This window comes from Acanthisitta chloris, unplaced genomic scaffold, assembly GCF_000695815.1.
Source record: "Acanthisitta chloris isolate BGI_N310 unplaced genomic scaffold, ASM69581v1 scaffold16765, whole genome shotgun sequence".
In the NCBI taxonomy this organism is placed as follows: domain Eukaryota; kingdom Metazoa; phylum Chordata; class Aves; order Passeriformes; family Acanthisittidae; genus Acanthisitta; species Acanthisitta chloris.
The window spans coordinates 46,985-65,523 of record NW_008672291.1 but is presented as its reverse complement, the minus strand read 5'-3'; the positions used below and the strand labels follow the sequence as shown (position 1 = coordinate 65,523).

The window sequence follows — 18,539 nt, the reverse complement described above, 5'->3', positions numbered from 1 at the left end:
GCCACAGCCGGCAGCAGCGCCGCCGCCGCCGCCATGAAGATCAAGGATGCCAAGAAGCCGTGTAAGGCCGCGGGCCGGGCCGGGAGCGGGGCCGGGGGAGGCTCGGGAGATTCCTGCCCAGCTGCTGCTCGCTCCTGTGCGTCCCTCTTAGCGAGATCTCAGGGATCGGTTGTCTCCCGTTCTGGCGTTCCAACAGGACGTGTTTTGGGGATGGGTGCGGTACTTGATGAAGGTGGCACATAATCACTGCCCTGAACACCTGCGCAGGTGGTTGTGGTTGCTGCAGTTTTGGGTTTTAAGGGTTAATCGATTTCTCGTCCCTTTTAGAGAGGATGGGTAATGGTTGGACTCGATGGTCTCAGAGGTCTCCAGCCGTGATGATTCTGTGATTCTGATATTTGTTACTATTCGGATACAAGTCTTTCATTACAGTACTCTGGGTGCTCCCACTCAATGAGCACAGCGGTAATAGTATTTCTTACAATTTATTATTTCGGAGTACCATGTTTGGTTTTGGAGAGCACAAATTGATTCGCGCTCAGGTGAATGTAAACAAAATGTGTTAAGACTACGGGTAGGTCTTTGTGGGAAGAGAGGTTTGCGTTGAGTATAGTCCATCTGCTTGCAGATGGTGTGCTCTCTACAGCTGTGCAAGTCAACACACCTGTCAAGCTTAGGCAGGTGTGCCTTAGCTAAGAGGGATGCAGGTATTGCTCCACCGAGTTAAGCATCTTCTTTGTCATCATACTTAAAGACTTTCTTTTCGGGTGAGTTACTGTATAGAAAAGATGGCTAGTCCCCAGTTTCTAGGCCTACTGTTAGTCATATGACCTGCCTACCTAAAGAGCAGCACACATGTAAGAGGATGTTGAAAGTGGACATTTTGAATGTGTTTTTTGACCACCCCCACAAGAAGAAAATCATCAAACGTTATTTAACACAGGAAGTGTTAGCATAGCTCTAGAAATAGCTGTAAAGGCTGTGAACATACTTTGTTTCTTGTGGTCTGTTAGGGAAACCCTAAATACGCATCTTGTAGTGTACGATTAGCCATCATCTCTTGTTAGTGTCAGTGTGTGGAAAATCCTGGATTGACTGTAATGATGTTTATGAAGAATGCAGTTCTGACTTTTTTTTTTTCCCCTGGTATAATATTAAGCAATGTTATCAAGACTTTGGAGCAGTAACTGGCTGTAAAATGTTACAGTGTTTTGGTAATTAAAACGGTGAGAGTATGGCTACTCCTGCTGCAGAAACCTGCTAATTTCAGGAGTGTCTCTGCTGGGCCTCACAGACTGCATTTCTGTAGTGATGGATTTAATCCTCATGTTTAAATAACAGTGCAAATGCTATCAAGAAGTTTTACCTGCTCAAATACATTTCACTTTTAGTTGCACTCTTCCAGTGCTTGAAACTGAACTGTGATGTTGGTTCCTGATGAGAATCCATGAGGAAGAGGGGAAGACTACCGTATCAGACTCCCTTGTTTATTTCTTCTTGACTCTTGAACATACTTTGAGGCTGGTGGTTTTTTTAAGATAATAGCCCTTAGTTTCTTAGGCAATGAACTTTAGACTCATTCTGCAGATCTCTGCCTCTGGTTAGTCACACTGACTGAAATCGGAGAGCAGCTGAATGTTTGAAGAGGAGCAGATCCACAAAAGCACTGCAGATGGAAAGGTCCATTGATGTTCAGGGGCTGTGATGCCCAAATACTGCTGTCAGTTTGGCTTACATTGATATGAGAACTGAGTTGGGCTCACATTGCCACTTTTAGTCTGTTTTAAAATTATTTGGCTAAAACAGTTGTAGACACTTCAGCACTATTGCTGAGTGGGTGCATGTTTTTTAGACCAAGTGTATATCTAATCATGTGCTGGAGCCAGATTTAATGCAGGGGGAAAATGGTTAGTTATTATTTAACTTAGGAACCTGTAAAGTGTAATTAAGAAGATTGATTTAGCCTACCTGTAGTTTTGCCTGTGATGTTTAGCATGGTGAAGGAAAGCACTGTCATGTCAGTCAAGGGAGGTGAGGGCGGAATGGAGACACCTAAGCAGTTCAGTTTCTGATGTGAATACACTGACTAGACATGCTTGTGTGGTCCTCCCTTTCAGATCTTCCCCTGGCTAGTGCTGCCAGTAATTTGATGTAGTAAAAGCTGTGGGAGATGCAGCTGAGTGTATGGAACGTGGCTTCTTCTGAGATTGGCTGTCTTAAAACAGGCCAGTAAAGGGCCATTGAATTTTCAGTCACTGTGATGGGAGGTGTTAGACATTTTAAAGAGGATAACAGAAATTCAAATTAGGAAAGCCTTGTGCTAAGTTAGTGCGGCAGTGGAAGCTGGAGAGGTGGTGGAGTCTCCATTTTGGGATTTCCTGAAAAGCTTCAGAGGTCTTAAAGCCTCGGTTGGACAAAGCCATGGTTGACCTCATCAGCAGTTTTCCTGCTGGTGTGGCTGAGAGGTTGGACTAGATGACCTCCAGAGGAATCTTCCAGCCAGCGGTTGCAAGATAGCTCTTCTGAGGAAATGCCTATGGGGAAGAATGGTTGGCTATTTTCAAGGAAACTTCCAAAGGTTATTTGTGGGTTGAGGTGATAAATGTGAAAGGAGAGAGTCTTGGAGAGCTGCTGTTGTGTGGGATCTGCCTACAGGGAAGGGGAGCAGCCACATATTCAGAGAGAGCTCTGCGTGTGGGGGGGAAGGTGAGAGGACAGTGCCAGCACGCCGTACTCTTCGGGGGGGCTGGAGCCCTTCCTCATGGGTCTGGGGTGTAATGGGCTGCTGAAGAGAAGGCAGAGACTTCTCATATTTAGTACACTGTGTTATGTTACTTTATACAGTTTGTTCCTTTTGCTTGTTGAAATATATTTCCTTATTGAAAATAGTTTGAGAACAAGTGCCTGCATTTCCCTTGAGGTGAATTGAGGCACATTAATGTATGAAAGTATGTAGCAGGGATTTGCATAATGCTGGATCAGTATAAAGAATATATGAAAATCTGAAGTTGATTTTCTCTAGCGTGGTTCTACAGACACACGTAATCACTGTGGACACAGTGATCCCGTGCAGGATTAGTGTAGTAAAATTGATGAAAAATCCACTTAGATTGATGGAGAATCTCTTTGAAATTGTTTGGAGGGGTTTTTTTTGTTCATAGAACTTGCCTTTGGGTATCCTAGCACTTCCTTAATAGTCCTTGAAAGCTGATTATTAGCCCAGAGCAGATGTTAGAGGCTCTCATTTGACTGTAGTTCAAAAAAGCATTTCTAATAATGGATTGATACTGCCAGGCACAGTTTATGCTGTCAGTGCTATGCACAGTGCATCTCTAAGTGTTAACTTATGCCTCTGCTTGCTGTATCTCACTATAATAACACCTATCCCCAAAGAGATTGCTGCTGAAATGTCAACAAAATTAACAGAATGAGCAAGGAGGGAGAAGATGAAAGCAGTGATATTTTGTCATGTATTAGCTGTACATGGTATCCACTTGCAGATGTGATAAATCCAAGGCAGAGCAGTTATGGTAATTGCCGATTACCACCTGTCCTCCCACTGGTGAGCGTGGCTGTTCTGTAGTGAGAGGAGAGGTGGCTCAGTGGGGAAGTGCAGTGAGTCTGCAGAGTGTGATGGAGAACTTTGCCAACGAGGGAAATGGAAGGATGTGCCAGGGCATGTCAGATACATTTAATTCGTGTGTTAATTCTGTGCAGCCCAAATGTATTTTCAGCTGGACTTGGGGTAGTTGAACCAAAAACCTGTTACAAAACTAGTTAAGGAGAGAAATTCTCCGGTGTCTCGAGGGCTAAGGGCATGTGAGGTGCAGTTTTACTCTGTAGCAGCTCATAGGCAGTGTACACTCGTGTACATGGGTACAGCCAAGGCACTTTGCTGCCTAACCATCAGGTTAATCCCACTTGATTCAACAGCCTTTGATGTGTTTTCTCTTAGCTTGTCCCATTGAACATGTTAGCTGCCTTAGCCTGCCGGCTGATTTAGCTGTTAGAGCTTACCAGTAAGTGTTACTCTGCTCCATGCAGATGTTTTAGGGAAGCACTGGAAGCATATGAATGCACATACACAGAGGGAAATGCATTTGGAGAAACTGCAAGATACATTCAGTTAATGTGTTTATAAACAATAACTGTGTAATAGTTCAGTATAGCTTTTATGTAGCTGCGTCAGTATTTGGGTAAGCATGGGATCAAGGTTAGCTTTGTTATCAAAGGCTGCATACTGATCTGAATTAGAAGATATGCTTTGGCATCAGAACTGATAACACTGCATACTTTCATAAAGAACTGTTGCAGTGCTGGCAGAAGTAAGCTAAAGTTTTCATGGATTTCACAATCATTTTCCTTTCTTGTATTTTAAGGGAGTATAGAATCATGAACTTTGAAAGTTGTGTCCCAAGCCACATTTGTACTTGAAGTGCAACAGTCTTGCGTGTTAACAGTACATCACCTTTGGTACCAAGATGACACAGTGTGGTTGGCTGTTCTCTGCTGTCACTGACAGCTCTGAATTTATTTTTTTTCCTGTGGTGTAAAGCTACCAGCTTGAATTAGAAGTTAGCCACTCTTTTTTATAGGCTGGTTCTTGTTAATTTAATGCAGGATTGACCCAGAGTGTTACTTTATCTTGCAGAAGGAAGTATTTTAAAGGTGTTTGTGTTTGAAATGTCATTACATTCATAGGAAGGAGGTTGACAGGAATCTGTTTCTCAGTTTTTAAAAGCTAAATACAAATAGAGCATTAAACTGAAGAACCTTATGGTTGACTGAATAAGGGAGAGTAGTTAAGTATTTGAGTATGTACTTCCTGCAGCTTTGGATCCAAAATGGGTAGGCAAAATCAGAATACTAGTATGTGGTCTGGGTGAAGAGGTTCACAGGTCCACTGCTCTGCTGAAGCAGAACCCATAGAGAAGGAAAACACTTCAACCTTTGTGCTTATATTGGCATGAGAGAGAGATTTTGCTGTAATTATTTCCTTTGGCATATAAAAACCTTATATGATAAGATATAAGTAACCTTAAGATTGCTGCTAGTAATAGTGTATGCCAAGAACTTGAAAAGTGCAGACACAAGAGAACGAAGCCTCTGTGTGTCTCTCTAAAGATGATTATGGTTTAAAAAACAACCAGTAGTCACCAGCACTGGTTTTCTTACTCAGCAGAACTGCTACATCGTTCCATGGCCACAGCACTCCTCCCTCGCAGGAGGTGCTTTTCTACATTGCAGGAAGCAGTTCTGGGGAACCCTGTTAATCATGATTTTTTTGAATTCTGAGCAGCTTGCCCTTCAAAGCTATCTTCAGGGAATGTACAGAACAATCTGTTGCTTTATAGCAAAGGTTCCTGGTTGCTGTGTCTAGGTAGGGACCCCCAGTGGCTCCTGGCAGAGCTGGGGAGTGAAAAAAAAATCTGGATTTGGAATTAGGGAGGCTGTGTATTTTGATCCTCCTCTTGCTGTCCTGTTGAAGTCAGTTGAATTCGGTGTGAAGTATCACATTAAACACCCTATGGGTTTTGATTTCCTAGTTAGTGTTCTGCTTCACATATATGTCTCTTCTCAGATAGTAAAAATCTGTATTTTCTGTATTCTTAAATAGTGCCTAGCTTGACCTCCTTAAAGCAGAATGCTTTTGAAGGAGCTTTATGTAGTCCATCCAGAGCAGTTGGGCTTGTTGAATAAAAAGCTAAATTCTTACTTGTCTTTTTTTTAAATTGCTGCTGACCTCTGCAGAGAGGACCTGAACTTTGAGAAGATGGGCCCTGGATTTGTTCTGTGAATAGCAGTTAAATTCTCAGCAAGGAATGCTTCTGAGCTGTGCATCACTTTTTGTAGAATATTCCTAGGAATAAGAACAGTTATAAAGAGGAAGAGCTGATAAAAATCTTTTAATTACCTAATCCCCATAGAGCTGTGGAAAAAGTCCAGTTTTAATGCAGGGGAATCTGCTGTCCTTACGAATTGAAGCTGTGAAGTGATGGTTGTAGTTGTGCAAGTCCTGAAATGTGATATCTGCAGACCTGTAAGCTTGAAACAAAGGTTGTGTAATGTGCATTGGTCTCATCCAGGCACATTTCTCTAACTGTGACTGCTGTAAGGATCGAGCTGTCTGGGGATATTTTTTTCAAAAGATTGTGCTGCTGGCATTCTGCTCCTAAATCTCTCACTTAAAGAAGCATGACCCACAGACACAAGTACAAAAATGCTTTGTATAGATTCATTTATATATTCTCAGCCCAGGGTGCACACAGTGCTGTTTCTGTTGTGTTCCAAGCTGGCTGTCAAATGCAAGACTGCCTGAGAAACCTTTCATGGATTCGTGAGGCACTACCAGCTACAGATGCTAGTGTATATGCTGTGTACACTGTGCAAGAGTGAAAACACTTGTGCTTCAGACATGCCTCAGAGAGCAGAGTGCTTGTCTATGTGGTGCAGAGCGATGTGCATGTTCCTTGTACGTACGGCAGGACTTAACGTGTGTGTCCTCTTCAGCCATGGGCACAGTTAGCCTGGCTGCCCTCTGCAGTCTGGAGAGTGCTCTCTCATAGTACTCTGAGTAGTCCTCCAACCTGAATCTCTCTGTGGCCTTATTTTAACCCCACACATGAGAACACTTTCAGTAATTGGAAGGGGAACCTGTATTTTCATATGGGTTTCTGTTTTCTCCAATCCCCTGAATCCAGATAGGATGGGTCCTGAGCCAAGCTCCACCCAAAGCAAACTGATGTGCTGCAGCAATAGGAGGAGAGTTCACAAGCTTTTCATGTTTTTTCCATGTTGGGTCCATATGCAATTCAAATTCTGTAGAATCAGTACCTTTCTAATATTTAAAGGTAGCTCAAGCATGGAAAAATCTTGTATCCCTGCAGTCCCAACTGATTGTGCCTGTGCCATACGTGTACATGTGTATGCCCTTCTATGTTTGGAAAACAAAACAGCTGTAATTTTCCTGGCCACACCTGTATGTAAATCAATCAAGAGTTGCTTACATGCACCAGAATCCTTGTGCAATATCTTCTCCTGGGTTGCTGGTATAAGCAGTAAGCTAACAGTACGTGGGCCCAGTTGCTTGTCAGAAGACTCCTCCACCTTGCAAATGAAACTTGAGCAATGTACTTACCAGCCAAATCTTGACAAGTTTTCAATACAAAAATCTTGGGTTATGTTGCAGAGGTGAAAACTGACCTATTTCTTCAGTTTCAAAATCCTGAAATGGCTGTTAAGATCACTCAGTTAACCTAGAAAACCAATATTGTATAGCAGGATCCCATTTCCAGCATAAAATACCTCATTTAATTCTGGAATAAACTTACAGTTCGACTGTTCTTGGTTTTTTACAAGTTTCATAAACCTTAAGATTTATAGAGATGTGACTAACGTTGTATTTGGAAAACCTTTTGGATCATTTAACAAGGGATGTGGAGGATCTTCTGACAAACAGGCATGACTTGCACCAAATCTTCCTTCACCACATCACCTGAACTTTCAGCTGTTTCCCCCTTTCTTGTTTTGGAGGACTAGATCCTAGTTACTCAGTAGGCTCACTGAGCAGGAAGGAGCCCAGATATTTTAGACTCGCTGTGTCCTGGTTAAATTCCGAATGGGTAGGGTTGACTCCTACAGACCACATTGTGGTCTGCTGGGTGAATCAACTTCCCTTCTTCAGTTTTGGTCTTGTGACATCGTTTATGGCAAGAGGCTGAAACTTGGTGAGGTCACTTAAATCGTCAGCTAATTGTGGTCAAACAGTAAAATGACAAATTTTCATAAGTCCAGAGTCACAGTGCAGTCAGACATGCAGTTGTAAAGTCAACTCTTGTGTGGCTTTATGCTTAGTCTTAGGCTTAGACCTCAGCTTTACAGCACAGATACCAGGTTTATAGAACTTCTTTATTTCCACATGGAACTAGATTTTGCTCACAGAATTTACCCTTGTATTTAAATTCAGGTTTTCAAGATAAATAAGGTTACCAACTAAATTTCTTTTGTAATATCTGACAGTGTTCTCTGGACACCTATTCCTGAAAGTTGAGGCAACTTTTAAGTTTCTTTTCGTTTTAGCTTTAGCACTCATACCTGCACTGACACACAGCCAGCCTTGCCTAAATACATTAAAATGTTTTGGTAGGTCATTCTTCTCAAGGATAGATCCCACTGGTGATGTAAATCCAGTGTAATTGCATCTTAGTCATGATGAACATCTCTTTGGTTTTGCTCCTGAGTTTCATGCCTCTGTAAAAGATGAGTTGCATCTGAACAAATAAATTTGAGCTCTTAAAAAAAACATAATAAAAAAAAAGTGCTGTTTCTGGGAGGTGACAGTGGGAAAACTCTCAGATGAAGATGTTTTCTTTGCTGAAGGGTTTCTGAATGTGTTTCACTGCACATGTTTTCTTTGCTGAAGGGTTTCTGAATATGTGTTTCACTGCACGTGGTTAGGAAGGTTTATGGATACAGGCATATGCAAATCATGGTCCTGCATGTCATCCCACGGGAGTGACAGAGGCAAACCAATTGTATTCTAGAACAGGAATTCCCTCTTCCTAGCCAAGGAGCAAAAGGAAAAAAAGAAAAATGGAACCTGAGTTCACTGCTAGTAATTTAGTTGCTCTTTAGCAAAGCTAATCAGTAATCCTGTATCTTCACAGCTTTTCCATGGTTTGGCATGGACATTGGGGGAACGTTGGTGAAACTTGCCTACTTTGAACCTATTGATATCACTGCTGAAGAGGAGCAGGAGGAAGTTGAAAGCTTGAAGAGCATCCGCAAATACCTGACGTCCAATGTAGCCTACGGATCCACTGGCATTCGAGATGTCCATCTTGAGCTGAAAGACTTAACAATTTTTGCTCGAAGAGGAAACTTGCACTTTATTCGATTCCCGACTCATGATTTGCCTACTTTTATCCAAATGGGAAGAAATAAAAACTTCTCCACACTACACACGGTGCTCTGTGCCACCGGTGGTGGCGCGTACAAGTTCGAAGAAGACTTTCGCACAGTAGGTAGCCTGTCGTGCCTCGGTCTGAAGCTGATGCTAACGGCATTGCTGATGATGTGTTAAAATAATCAGTATTTTAAAAAACAGCAGAGTGCTCAAATATTATTGTCTTAAGTGTTGTGTGAAATTACAGCACCTGTTCTGCTTTGTGAGAAAACCACAGCAGCTTAAATGTCATGTGCAAAACTGAGGAAGAGCTGTAGTGAGCCTAAATTCCTACAGAATTTCTGCCCTGTGGTTTTCTTGTGATCCTTGGAGTGTTAATTGAAGTTGCAAGGATAGTTTGTTGAGTTTTTTTGTCTGCAGACATCTTAGAAATTACTGTTTGACTTGTAAGATGGGGGAGGAAATCCACAAACCTTGAAAAGACGTGCAGATATGTGAGTTCCACCAAGATGACACTCAGTGGGGCTTCTAGGGTATTTGGTGACCTTTTTTGATCTAAATTGATGAAAAATGTTGCTAATTTTTTAATGGATTAATATCTAAGCATCTCAAAAGTTATCTTTGAACTTAGCACAGCAGATATTTATACTGCCTGTCTGTTCTTGATTCAGGTCTGAGATCTAGGTTTATAGTCAGATTAATTTGCTACTTGCTGTGGTCAGCACTTACTTCTGAATTCCTGGTTGGCTTTATATAGTGGGATTGAACTTCCTTAATCACCTGAGATAGCTACATAAGGTTGGGCAGTACAAACACACTCATAAATTTGTAGCATGTTTGAGCAATGTTAGAACTTGTTGACACAGTCTTTTTTTCTTTCTTAACACAGATTGGAAACCTCCAGCTGCACAAACTGGATGAGCTTGACTGCCTTGTCAAAGGCTTACTGTACATAGACTCTGTCAGCTTCAATGGCCAGGCAGAGTGCTATTATTTTGAAAATGCCTCAGATCCAGAGAGATGCCAAAAGATGCCTTTTAACCTGGATGATCCATACCCATTGCTGGTTGTTAACATTGGTTCAGGAGTCAGTATTTTATCAGTCCATTCCAAAGACAACTATAAAAGAGTAACTGGAACGAGGTAACTTAAAAACCGAAGTTGGGGTTGTTGCTTTATGGGACAGTGAGCCTCCTGTTTTCAAAGTGGTTCCTCTCCCTGACTCCCCCACCTATCCTTTTCCTCACTCTGTAGCATGGGGAAGTATTTTATTTTGTCTGTAACACACAGCTGCATTCATTGAAGTCCATTCCCGTGATTCTGTTATTGGGAAGGTTTAGTCAGTGAGTGCTAGAAGTGCTTCATAGTGAGAGTTTTATAGGTTTTGTCTTAAGGTTTGCTCATGTGTCCAGTGAACCCCTGTTTATCTTGCTTCATAGTGAGAGTTTTATAGGTTTTGTCTTAAGGTTTGCTCATGTGTCCAGTGAACCCCTGTTTATCTTGCTCTGTAAGAACAGCTATGTTCTCGTGTTTTACAGTAAATGATCAAGGATCGGAGTCAGTGGCAGGATGTGGGTATTTAAAGAGTGTCCCTGATCAAGTGTTCAGCTTATATTTTGAGAATTTATAGCTGTCTGTTAGCTCTCCCTGTATGGTTACCTTCTTGCAAGTGACTTAGAATAATGTGAAATGGATTGACAGCTGTTAGTGATGTGAACTATGAGCCAGAAAGCAAGACAGCTGGGTGGCTAGGTAGGAGAACTTTATCTGTTCAGCTTGTTAGTCAGACATAAGAATCATTCATGTGAGAAAATACTGTTTAAAAGCAACTAGTTTTCTTTGTCCTTAGTCTAGGTGGAGGGACCTTTCTTGGTTTGTGCAGTTTGTTGACAGGCTGTGAAAGCTTTGAAGAGGCTCTGGAAATGGCATCCAAAGGAGACAGCACACATGCTGACAAGCTGGTTCGGGATATTTATGGAGGAGACTATGAAAGATTTGGCTTGCCAGGATGGGCTGTAGCATCCAGGTAAGCAAGAGTCTCTTTGCTGCTTCTTTTGTTGCTTTAGGGGAGTTTCAAAAACAAGACTTAAACTATTAATACAGAGAAAACTGGTTTTTTTGCTAACTTCTACTGTTGTCAAGTTACATTTTTCTTCTAAAAGTATGTATCTTCAGGTTTCCTGAAGATTTAAAGCCACATGCAACTGCAGGTGCCTGCTAGCTACATATTGAAGAAACCTCATGTGGTGTATCATACACAGCTTTACACCAGAGAACATGAGGTGATCACAGGTGTGGCAAGAAGTGCAGGGGTGTTGTGGTTTAACCCAGCAGGTAGCTAAACACCACACAGTCACTTACTGCCCCCAGTGAGATGGGGGAGAGAATTGGGGGGGGAAGGGGAGATAAAATTTTTGGGTAGAGATAAAGCCCATTTAATAGGACAGAAATGGAACAGAACAGAATGGTGCTGTTTTCCCTTCCAAGTCCTTGTGCACCACCATTCTGCCTGCTGGTGGGGTGGAGTGAGGAGCAGAAAAGGCCTTGACTCTGTGCAAGCATTGCTCAGCAATAATGAAAACATCCCTGTATTATCAGCAGTTTCCAGCACAAATCCAAAACAGCCCCATGCTAGCTATGGTGAAGAAAATTAACTCTATCCCAGCCAAAACCAGCACACAGCTACCAGGAAGAAAATTAACTTTTATCCCAGTCAAAACCAGTACCAAAAGCAAAAACAAAAAGAAGTCATTTCTTTTTGACTTTGTAGAAACTGTTTGTAGGGTCATTATCCAGAGGGAAGGTGAGTGGAAGATGGCTTTTGTGTTGCTCTTGCAGTACTATCTTCTGTCAGACACCTGACATTGTGTTGTGACTACGGTTCTCTCTCATCAAGCTGTTGAACAGTTTGCACCATGGGAATGAATTTTTACTGTCAGTGGCAGAGGATTTTTGTCATAGCTGCAAGTATTATTTCCATTGAGGGATAGTATTGATGATGTTGCAGCTTCTCTACCCTTAAGAAATACAAGAAAAATAAACTAGGAATAAGAGTGTTAATTAAATCTTAGCTGTTAGGCAGTAGTAAGAGATGATGATTCATGCTAACTCTGCAGCCACCTGAATCCAAAGCCTCTTGAGTGACCATGTGCTGAGAGGTTTTAGTATGTACAAACTGCATTCTTAGTCAATACATTTTAACTAGCTTTGTGTAAGTACTTTTTGTTCTCATGTACTTTTTAAGACCCTTAAGAGCTTTAATGGCTGTTTGAGTTTTAGAACAACCAGATTCTGGCTCTCCAAACTGACTTAGGTATGGCACAGAGTCCTTGGTGGTAAAGCATCACACACAGCTTTGGATTCTTGTCTTGGTTTTTATTTTGTACTGTGCATAGTAATGGAAATACCCTTCTAATCCAGAACTCTTCATTTATTCAGCCTAAATTGCATTCTGTCAGCTGTTTATTTTCTGTTTCAGAGGGTTGTGTTCCATTCTAAGACCATTCAGCCCATCTCTGGTTTTCTTCTGCTTTGAGAATAGAATGGGTAGATACTTGAGTGAGGAAGCAAGCATGAGAAGTTGGAGGATTCACCATTCAGACTTAGGCAGTGACTTAATTTACAGTGACTAAATGTGCAGAGTTGTCTTGCTGAAGACTAAGGTTGCTTTTTGCTGTAGATGGTTCTACATAGAAATCAGCAATCTGAATGGAAATATTTTGCCTGGGGTCATTATTGTAACAAGATTGACTGTTTCCTGTGAAGGAATGAATACACATGTAGTGTGGAATGGCTATACTTAACACCAACTGACAACGGGAGCTCCTCAAGAGCAAACATGAGACTTTACTTCTGTTATAGCATAAAAATCACAGTGTGAAATTCCTTGAAATGCACATGAATCACTTTGTAATCAATGGAAATTTTTCCTGTTCCTAGTTTTGGAAATATGATCTACAAAGAGAAGAGAGAGTCTGTTAGTAAAGAAGATCTTGCAAGAGCCATATTGGTCACCATCACCAATAACATTGGGTCTATTGCCCGGATGTGTGCAGTAAATGAGGTAAAAACTTCTGACAAGGAAATGATCTGTCTGCAGGTCTATTATTTGTTTTCAGATTAAATGACTCCTAAAATGATGTATAATTTTAAACCTTTTAGTACATTCTCAAATGAAACAAGGAAATTTGTGTGACATTATGTAGCCTTCAGTTGTGCCCACAGTCATTTTGTTTTAGCCAGGGTGCTTTGATCCTTCATCATACGTTTGTTGTGCTCCCCTGCTCCCTCATGTATCTGCAGGCTTTGGGCTTCATTCCCTAACAAAACTAGTTTGAAGCATTCCCCATCAGGTTATCCTCTCCATTGGGAAAGATATCCTTGTCCCACTTCTCCAAAGACAGTCAAAATATTCTGAACCAATTCCTGGTACTTCAGTCACAGAATCACAGAGTAGTTAGGCTTGGGAGGGACCTTTGGAGATCATCTAGTCCAACCCCCCTGCCAAGGCAGGGTCACCTAGGTCAGGTTACACAGGAATGCATTCAGCCCTGAAACGTGGACTTGGAGAGAAACTGTGGACTCTCTGTCCTTGGAGAGTTTCAAAATACATGTCTTGAGCAACTGCAACATTTAAGTTGCTGAAAGACCTGCTCTGAGCAGTGCACAGGACCTGATGCCCTCCCACAGTTTCCTCAAGCTGAAATTCTACTCTGATTAAAGTCCATAGAAAGCTTTGCTTATAGTTAAGCATTTTTATTTTTTTTTTTTAGTTTTTACTAACTGTTGAGACTGTTTTGACCCCTGTCATCTTGCTGCTTGATACAGAGATGGTTTCCTGCAGTATGTTTCTCAAAGTTCTGCTAAGGAGAACCAGCGTGTGTTCGGTTTCAGTATTAGCATGGGCAGTCAAGAAGCTATGGAATACTGAATTTAGGCATAGAAGATATGAGTGTCTGAGCACCAGAGATTTCCTCATTCCTTATCAACAAACTTTGGCTAAACTAACGTCTAGTAACAGCTTTCTTGGAGAAGACTGTAGGTAGTTGTATGAGGTGCTCTGCTTAAAATCTCTGGATGTGATTGTCTCAGAAGTACCAACAACCTTGTTAGCTGCAGTAACCCTCCTTCTGCATAGGAGCCAGAATAATACATTTTTCTGGTTTTAGTATTGCATGTTTTTCCCTCAGTTTCATTCTCTGTCTTTCTCTCACGTCTGTCTTGGAGAAGAGGGTTAATTTTGTGAGTGTTAAGTTAATTTTGGCTTTTTGCTTTATGGCAAAGCTCAATAACAAGTTAAAATGAGGGTGAAGTTGAAAGTCTGAGGCAAATTATGCAATTTATATTTAAGGGTGGGGGTGAGGGCAAATCAGAACTTGTAAACTGCACAAACTAGCTTTATTCCAAGGTTTTTTGGTCTATTTCCAACTATGTCACGGAACTACAAATCATAAGAAGTAGTTGATAGGGATGCACGAACAAATATCTTGAACTGATGTATAAAGATGTATTGATGTAATTTTGGCTTCCTGCAATAGAGCAGAACTATGTTTTTGTGCCTTAACTGTGTGTCTACTTTGTCTTCACTGGGAACTAATCAAAGTGGTGAAAAAGAGTTGCAAATTAGTCACTGACTACAGGTTGAATTGTCATGCTGGTTCCTGTAACAACTGGGATATGATTATTCATTGAATGTAATTAAGTGCTTATTTAAGCACTATGTTAAGGACTAACACAATTACATTTTCTTTGGTTCTTCCTTTCTTATCATTAAACCAGTGTTTAATGTTGGATTTATTTCAGTTAATGGGGAAAATTAAATGATTTTCACTGTTTCACATTTGACTTGATTAAAATTCACAGCTCACTTCCAGTGTTTAACTCTTAGTCTAATGTTATGCTGAGGTGTATTGAGGTCTGAAGATGAAAGGAACATCTGCTATGTCTTACTGTCTTCGGCTTCTTTACAGTGCTGCCTTGTTGCATATGGATCAAGCAGCATTGTACAGGGCTATGAAGGCATTGAGTCTGCTCTTCCAAACAGAAGTATCTTTCATTTCATTTCACTTTTAGCTGGGCTGTTTCTTTGGCTTAATTACTGAAAACACTCACTTAATTTGAAACACAAATGCTACTTGTCTGTAAATTAAGTCCTTTAATTCTGGAGGGTTGCACCGTTTTTCCTTTTCCCCAAGTAATGCTGTGTTTTAAATTTTGGAACCATGTTTTAATTGTGGGTTGTTTGTTTTTTGTGGGTTATTTTCTTGCTCGAGACAGTCTGCTCTTTCATGGCTTAATTTTTCAAAGCTGTGTTAAACAGTGAAAAGACTTAATCCTTTGCTGGTTTTCTTTTTTTTTTCTTTTTTTCAGAAAATAAACAGAGTTGTGTTTGTTGGCAATTTTTTGCGTGTGAATACTTTGTCCATGAAGCTTCTTGCATATGCACTGGATTACTGGTCAAAGGGCCAGCTGAAGGCCTTGTTCCTGGAACATGAGGTATGCTGTGCTTCATTTATCTGTATGTATTGTTTCACCATAAATCAGAAATGCCTCTGTTGAGTAGCTCTCATGTGTGATATCCTGAGGTACCAAGTACTCGGTAAACATTAGAAATGAGAGGAGGTTTGTCATGCTGTGTTGGCTCTCTGGGAACAGCTCTCTGCCAGGGAAGTACTTCAGTCAATTTGGGGTATCTCAGTTCACACTTTGGATCTTTGGAGAGGGACAGGGAAATGTTAAGCTCTGCACCAAGGGTCAACAGACCTTCTTGGGTTTGGGTGGAAACAATAGTGAATATTGTATTTCAAAAGGCTACAGAGATCTGAAGCTGGGCCTTTGAAACACTTACATTGTTCTCCACTGAGCTTGAGCAACATCCTGAAAGTGGAGACTGCCTCTAACAAGGCTTGCTTTCATACCCCAGCAGCCCCCTCAGAGCTGTTGTAGTGATTCTGTGCTCTGGGACTAACCTGCTTTGGGGCAGCTTCTGCCGTCTAGATCGGTGTGTAACGCTGAGAGTTTTGACCTGTTTTGGTTAATACAGGCAACCAGTATTAATTACAGGTGCAGCAGTTGGGAGTCTTCTTGTCAGTGGGTTGGCAAATTTTGTTTTCAGTTTGTTGGTCTGCAAATATTACAGCATTGCATCTGTTCCCCTTCAGTGGATTCTCAACTTTTTTTCCTTTCTGGCTTGTGCTGAGGCTGACAGTCCGTGCTGTAATAGCAGAATGGTTCCTTGTTCTACCCCTCTTAGATTTTTCTTGGGTAAATTTTAAACTCTTGCATTTTAGTCAAGTGTATATTCCAGACACTTCAATATTTCATAGTTATCTGGAGAGGGAACATTTCACTCTCCACAGAGGAAAAGTAATACAACAGAAGAACGTGGTTCTTTGTATGCAGGTAAGGTTACAGTCCAGAAATGTGAGATGCAGTTAGTTTAAGAAATTTTTGACTTGTACTTTGGGAATAATGTTGCTTTGGGTAGTGAAGGTCTTTTGGCATCCAAAATATGCAACTCCTATGGGGAAATGAGACCAAACCTGAATTCCATGCTTTAGGAGTCACTGATACCTGTCTTAAAAGTCCTACAGTGTATGGAGAGGCTTGGCATGAAATCTCCTAAAATTAAGCTAGATAAACCTTTTGTTTCACAAAGCTTTAAAAAATGATGAAATATGTCCCAAGTGTATGCTGTTCTTTCTGTAGCATTGATCCATCAGATGATTGTTGCCCCTAAAATGTGATTAGTGCCGAGTTTAATATCCTGCTTGAACCTGAATTTGGTTTGTTTTTTTTTTTTTTCACAGGGATACTTTGGAGCTGTTGGTGCTCTGCTTGGGCTGCCAAATTTCAGTTGAGATACCAGATGTCACTACACTGAACTATTTTCCACCTGAACGACACTTGTTTATGGCAATGGGAATTAAATCCGGGGAGGGGAGAAGAAAATAACTGATTTTCCATAACTGTTTGTAAGAAGTGATTAGCTACTGAGTATTGCTGTTCTAAGGAAGGGACTTCACTCTGTTGGGCATTGGAAAGTGAACTGTTGTGGCTGTCATGTATGTTCTTTGGTACATGTGTGTAGCCAGTATTGAACTTCTAATATGCAATACATCCTCTGAAAACAACCTTCCAGAAATTCCAGAAAAAGGAATGCCAAACTATTAAGTGCTCAGCATGAAAACATTGCAGGTTTACTCCCAAGGCTTTAGACCCATCAGTTTTGTGTAAAATAGATGAATGAAAAATTAGTTATGAGCACAATTTCCCATGTGTACTTAGAGAAAACACTTTAAAAACAACAAGGTACTATCTGCAAGATGAGGAAACTGTAGACAGTTCTTCCCACAGTAAGAAGATATTTGCTTTTTATGTGTAATGTGTTAGTGTTGAGTGGGAAGAATAGAAACACAAAGAATCAGTCAAAGCAGCAGATTAAGCAGTTGATGTTTTGAAAGTTTCGTGAAGATATTCACTTCCTCACAATTTATTTGAAGGTTCAGCTGCTATTTTGGGAAGATCCTTCTGTCTTTAATTGTTCAATTTGGGAAAGAATGTAGTGATTAATGAAGGTACCACACAGCCTGAGAGAACTGCAGAAATCCTTATAAAATAGACTAAATATGGGACCTCATAATTCCTGGCTTATTTCTGTGAAGGTTTGAAAATTTTTGCCCATCCTACTAATTTGGAATTGTGATTTCTCTTTAATTTTGTAAGTGTGGATCAGAATTTATTTAGGTGTTGAAAATGAAAGGTTGTTAGCTTTGGGATTTGGAAGTTTGTTTTTGAAAGTTGAGAACAGCGTCAGAGTTTGTATTGCAGCACCAAATGGACCAATATTTAGTGCACTTGCAATATGGAACCATTGATCAAATTGTGGCCTTGGGATAAAATCCACACTCTGGAACTGATCTTTGGGGTTTTCTGTAGACTTTTAAAATTTACAGTTTCAATTATTGTAATAAGTTCAGTCCTGAAGCCAGGGCACGAGATCTTAAACGTGTACATTATACAGCCATTATCTATATGACTCTTTGTGGACTAAAGAGCTACCCAGTTTTATGATATTTTCATGTTAAATATTTCCTGCAAGTGCATGAGGAACCACCAGACTAGAACACATTCATATCCTGGGGTTTAAGGTATTCTTAAAACCGATGGCTCAAGTACTCCACAGCATGGCTGTGATGTATTTACAGATACATCCACCTAGTGTGTTAGGAACCCTGTGTGCTATTCTCAGTCTTCTTTCTTAAAATTCAAAGCCCCATACTAACATCCTAAGTTTATTTTTCTGTGGTCCTTTCAGAGTACCTCAGAGGAGACAGCTCATTCAGCGCAATGCCAATCGCAAATGCAGTTCCATTTATTGCTGCCTTTCCCAGTACTGGTACTGCATTTCCATTGTGCTTGCTTTGATGTTTCATTTTAGGCATAAGCAACTAATAATTGCACTCACAATTCAGCTGATCTAATCTAAATCGGAGCACTTCAGAAAATAAGTGAATAGGGTTTTTACAGAATGTCTTCATAAATGCTGCGCGCTGTTCCTTTTGAGTTACGATTGACTATCAAAGGGAACCTTTATTTGGTTATAAAGCTGTGTAAAAAATTAATTTTCTGAATG

At 40.8% G+C, this 18,539-nt stretch overlaps 1 protein-coding gene across 2 annotated transcripts; it reads left to right on the top strand.

Annotated features, from left to right (window-relative positions):
- Window positions 1-33: 33 nt before the first annotated feature.
- Window positions 34-16,988, top strand: PANK3 (pantothenate kinase 3). Of its 2 annotated transcripts, none has more exons than XM_009074460.1 (7): window positions 34-61; window positions 8,667-9,019; window positions 9,795-10,048; window positions 10,755-10,931; window positions 12,845-12,968; window positions 15,275-15,400; window positions 16,714-16,988. In XM_009074460.1, exons 1-7 carry the CDS (start codon window positions 34-36, stop codon window positions 16,762-16,764), a joined length of 1,113 nt encoding a protein of 370 aa, XP_009072708.1. In that variant the 3' UTR covers window positions 16,765-16,988. The 2 variants fall into 2 exon arrangements, with proteins under 2 accessions (XP_009072708.1, XP_009072709.1); XM_009074461.1 differs by lacking the exon at window positions 34-61 and adding an exon at window positions 2,596-2,617.
- Window positions 16,989-18,539: the final 1,551 nt, after the last annotated feature.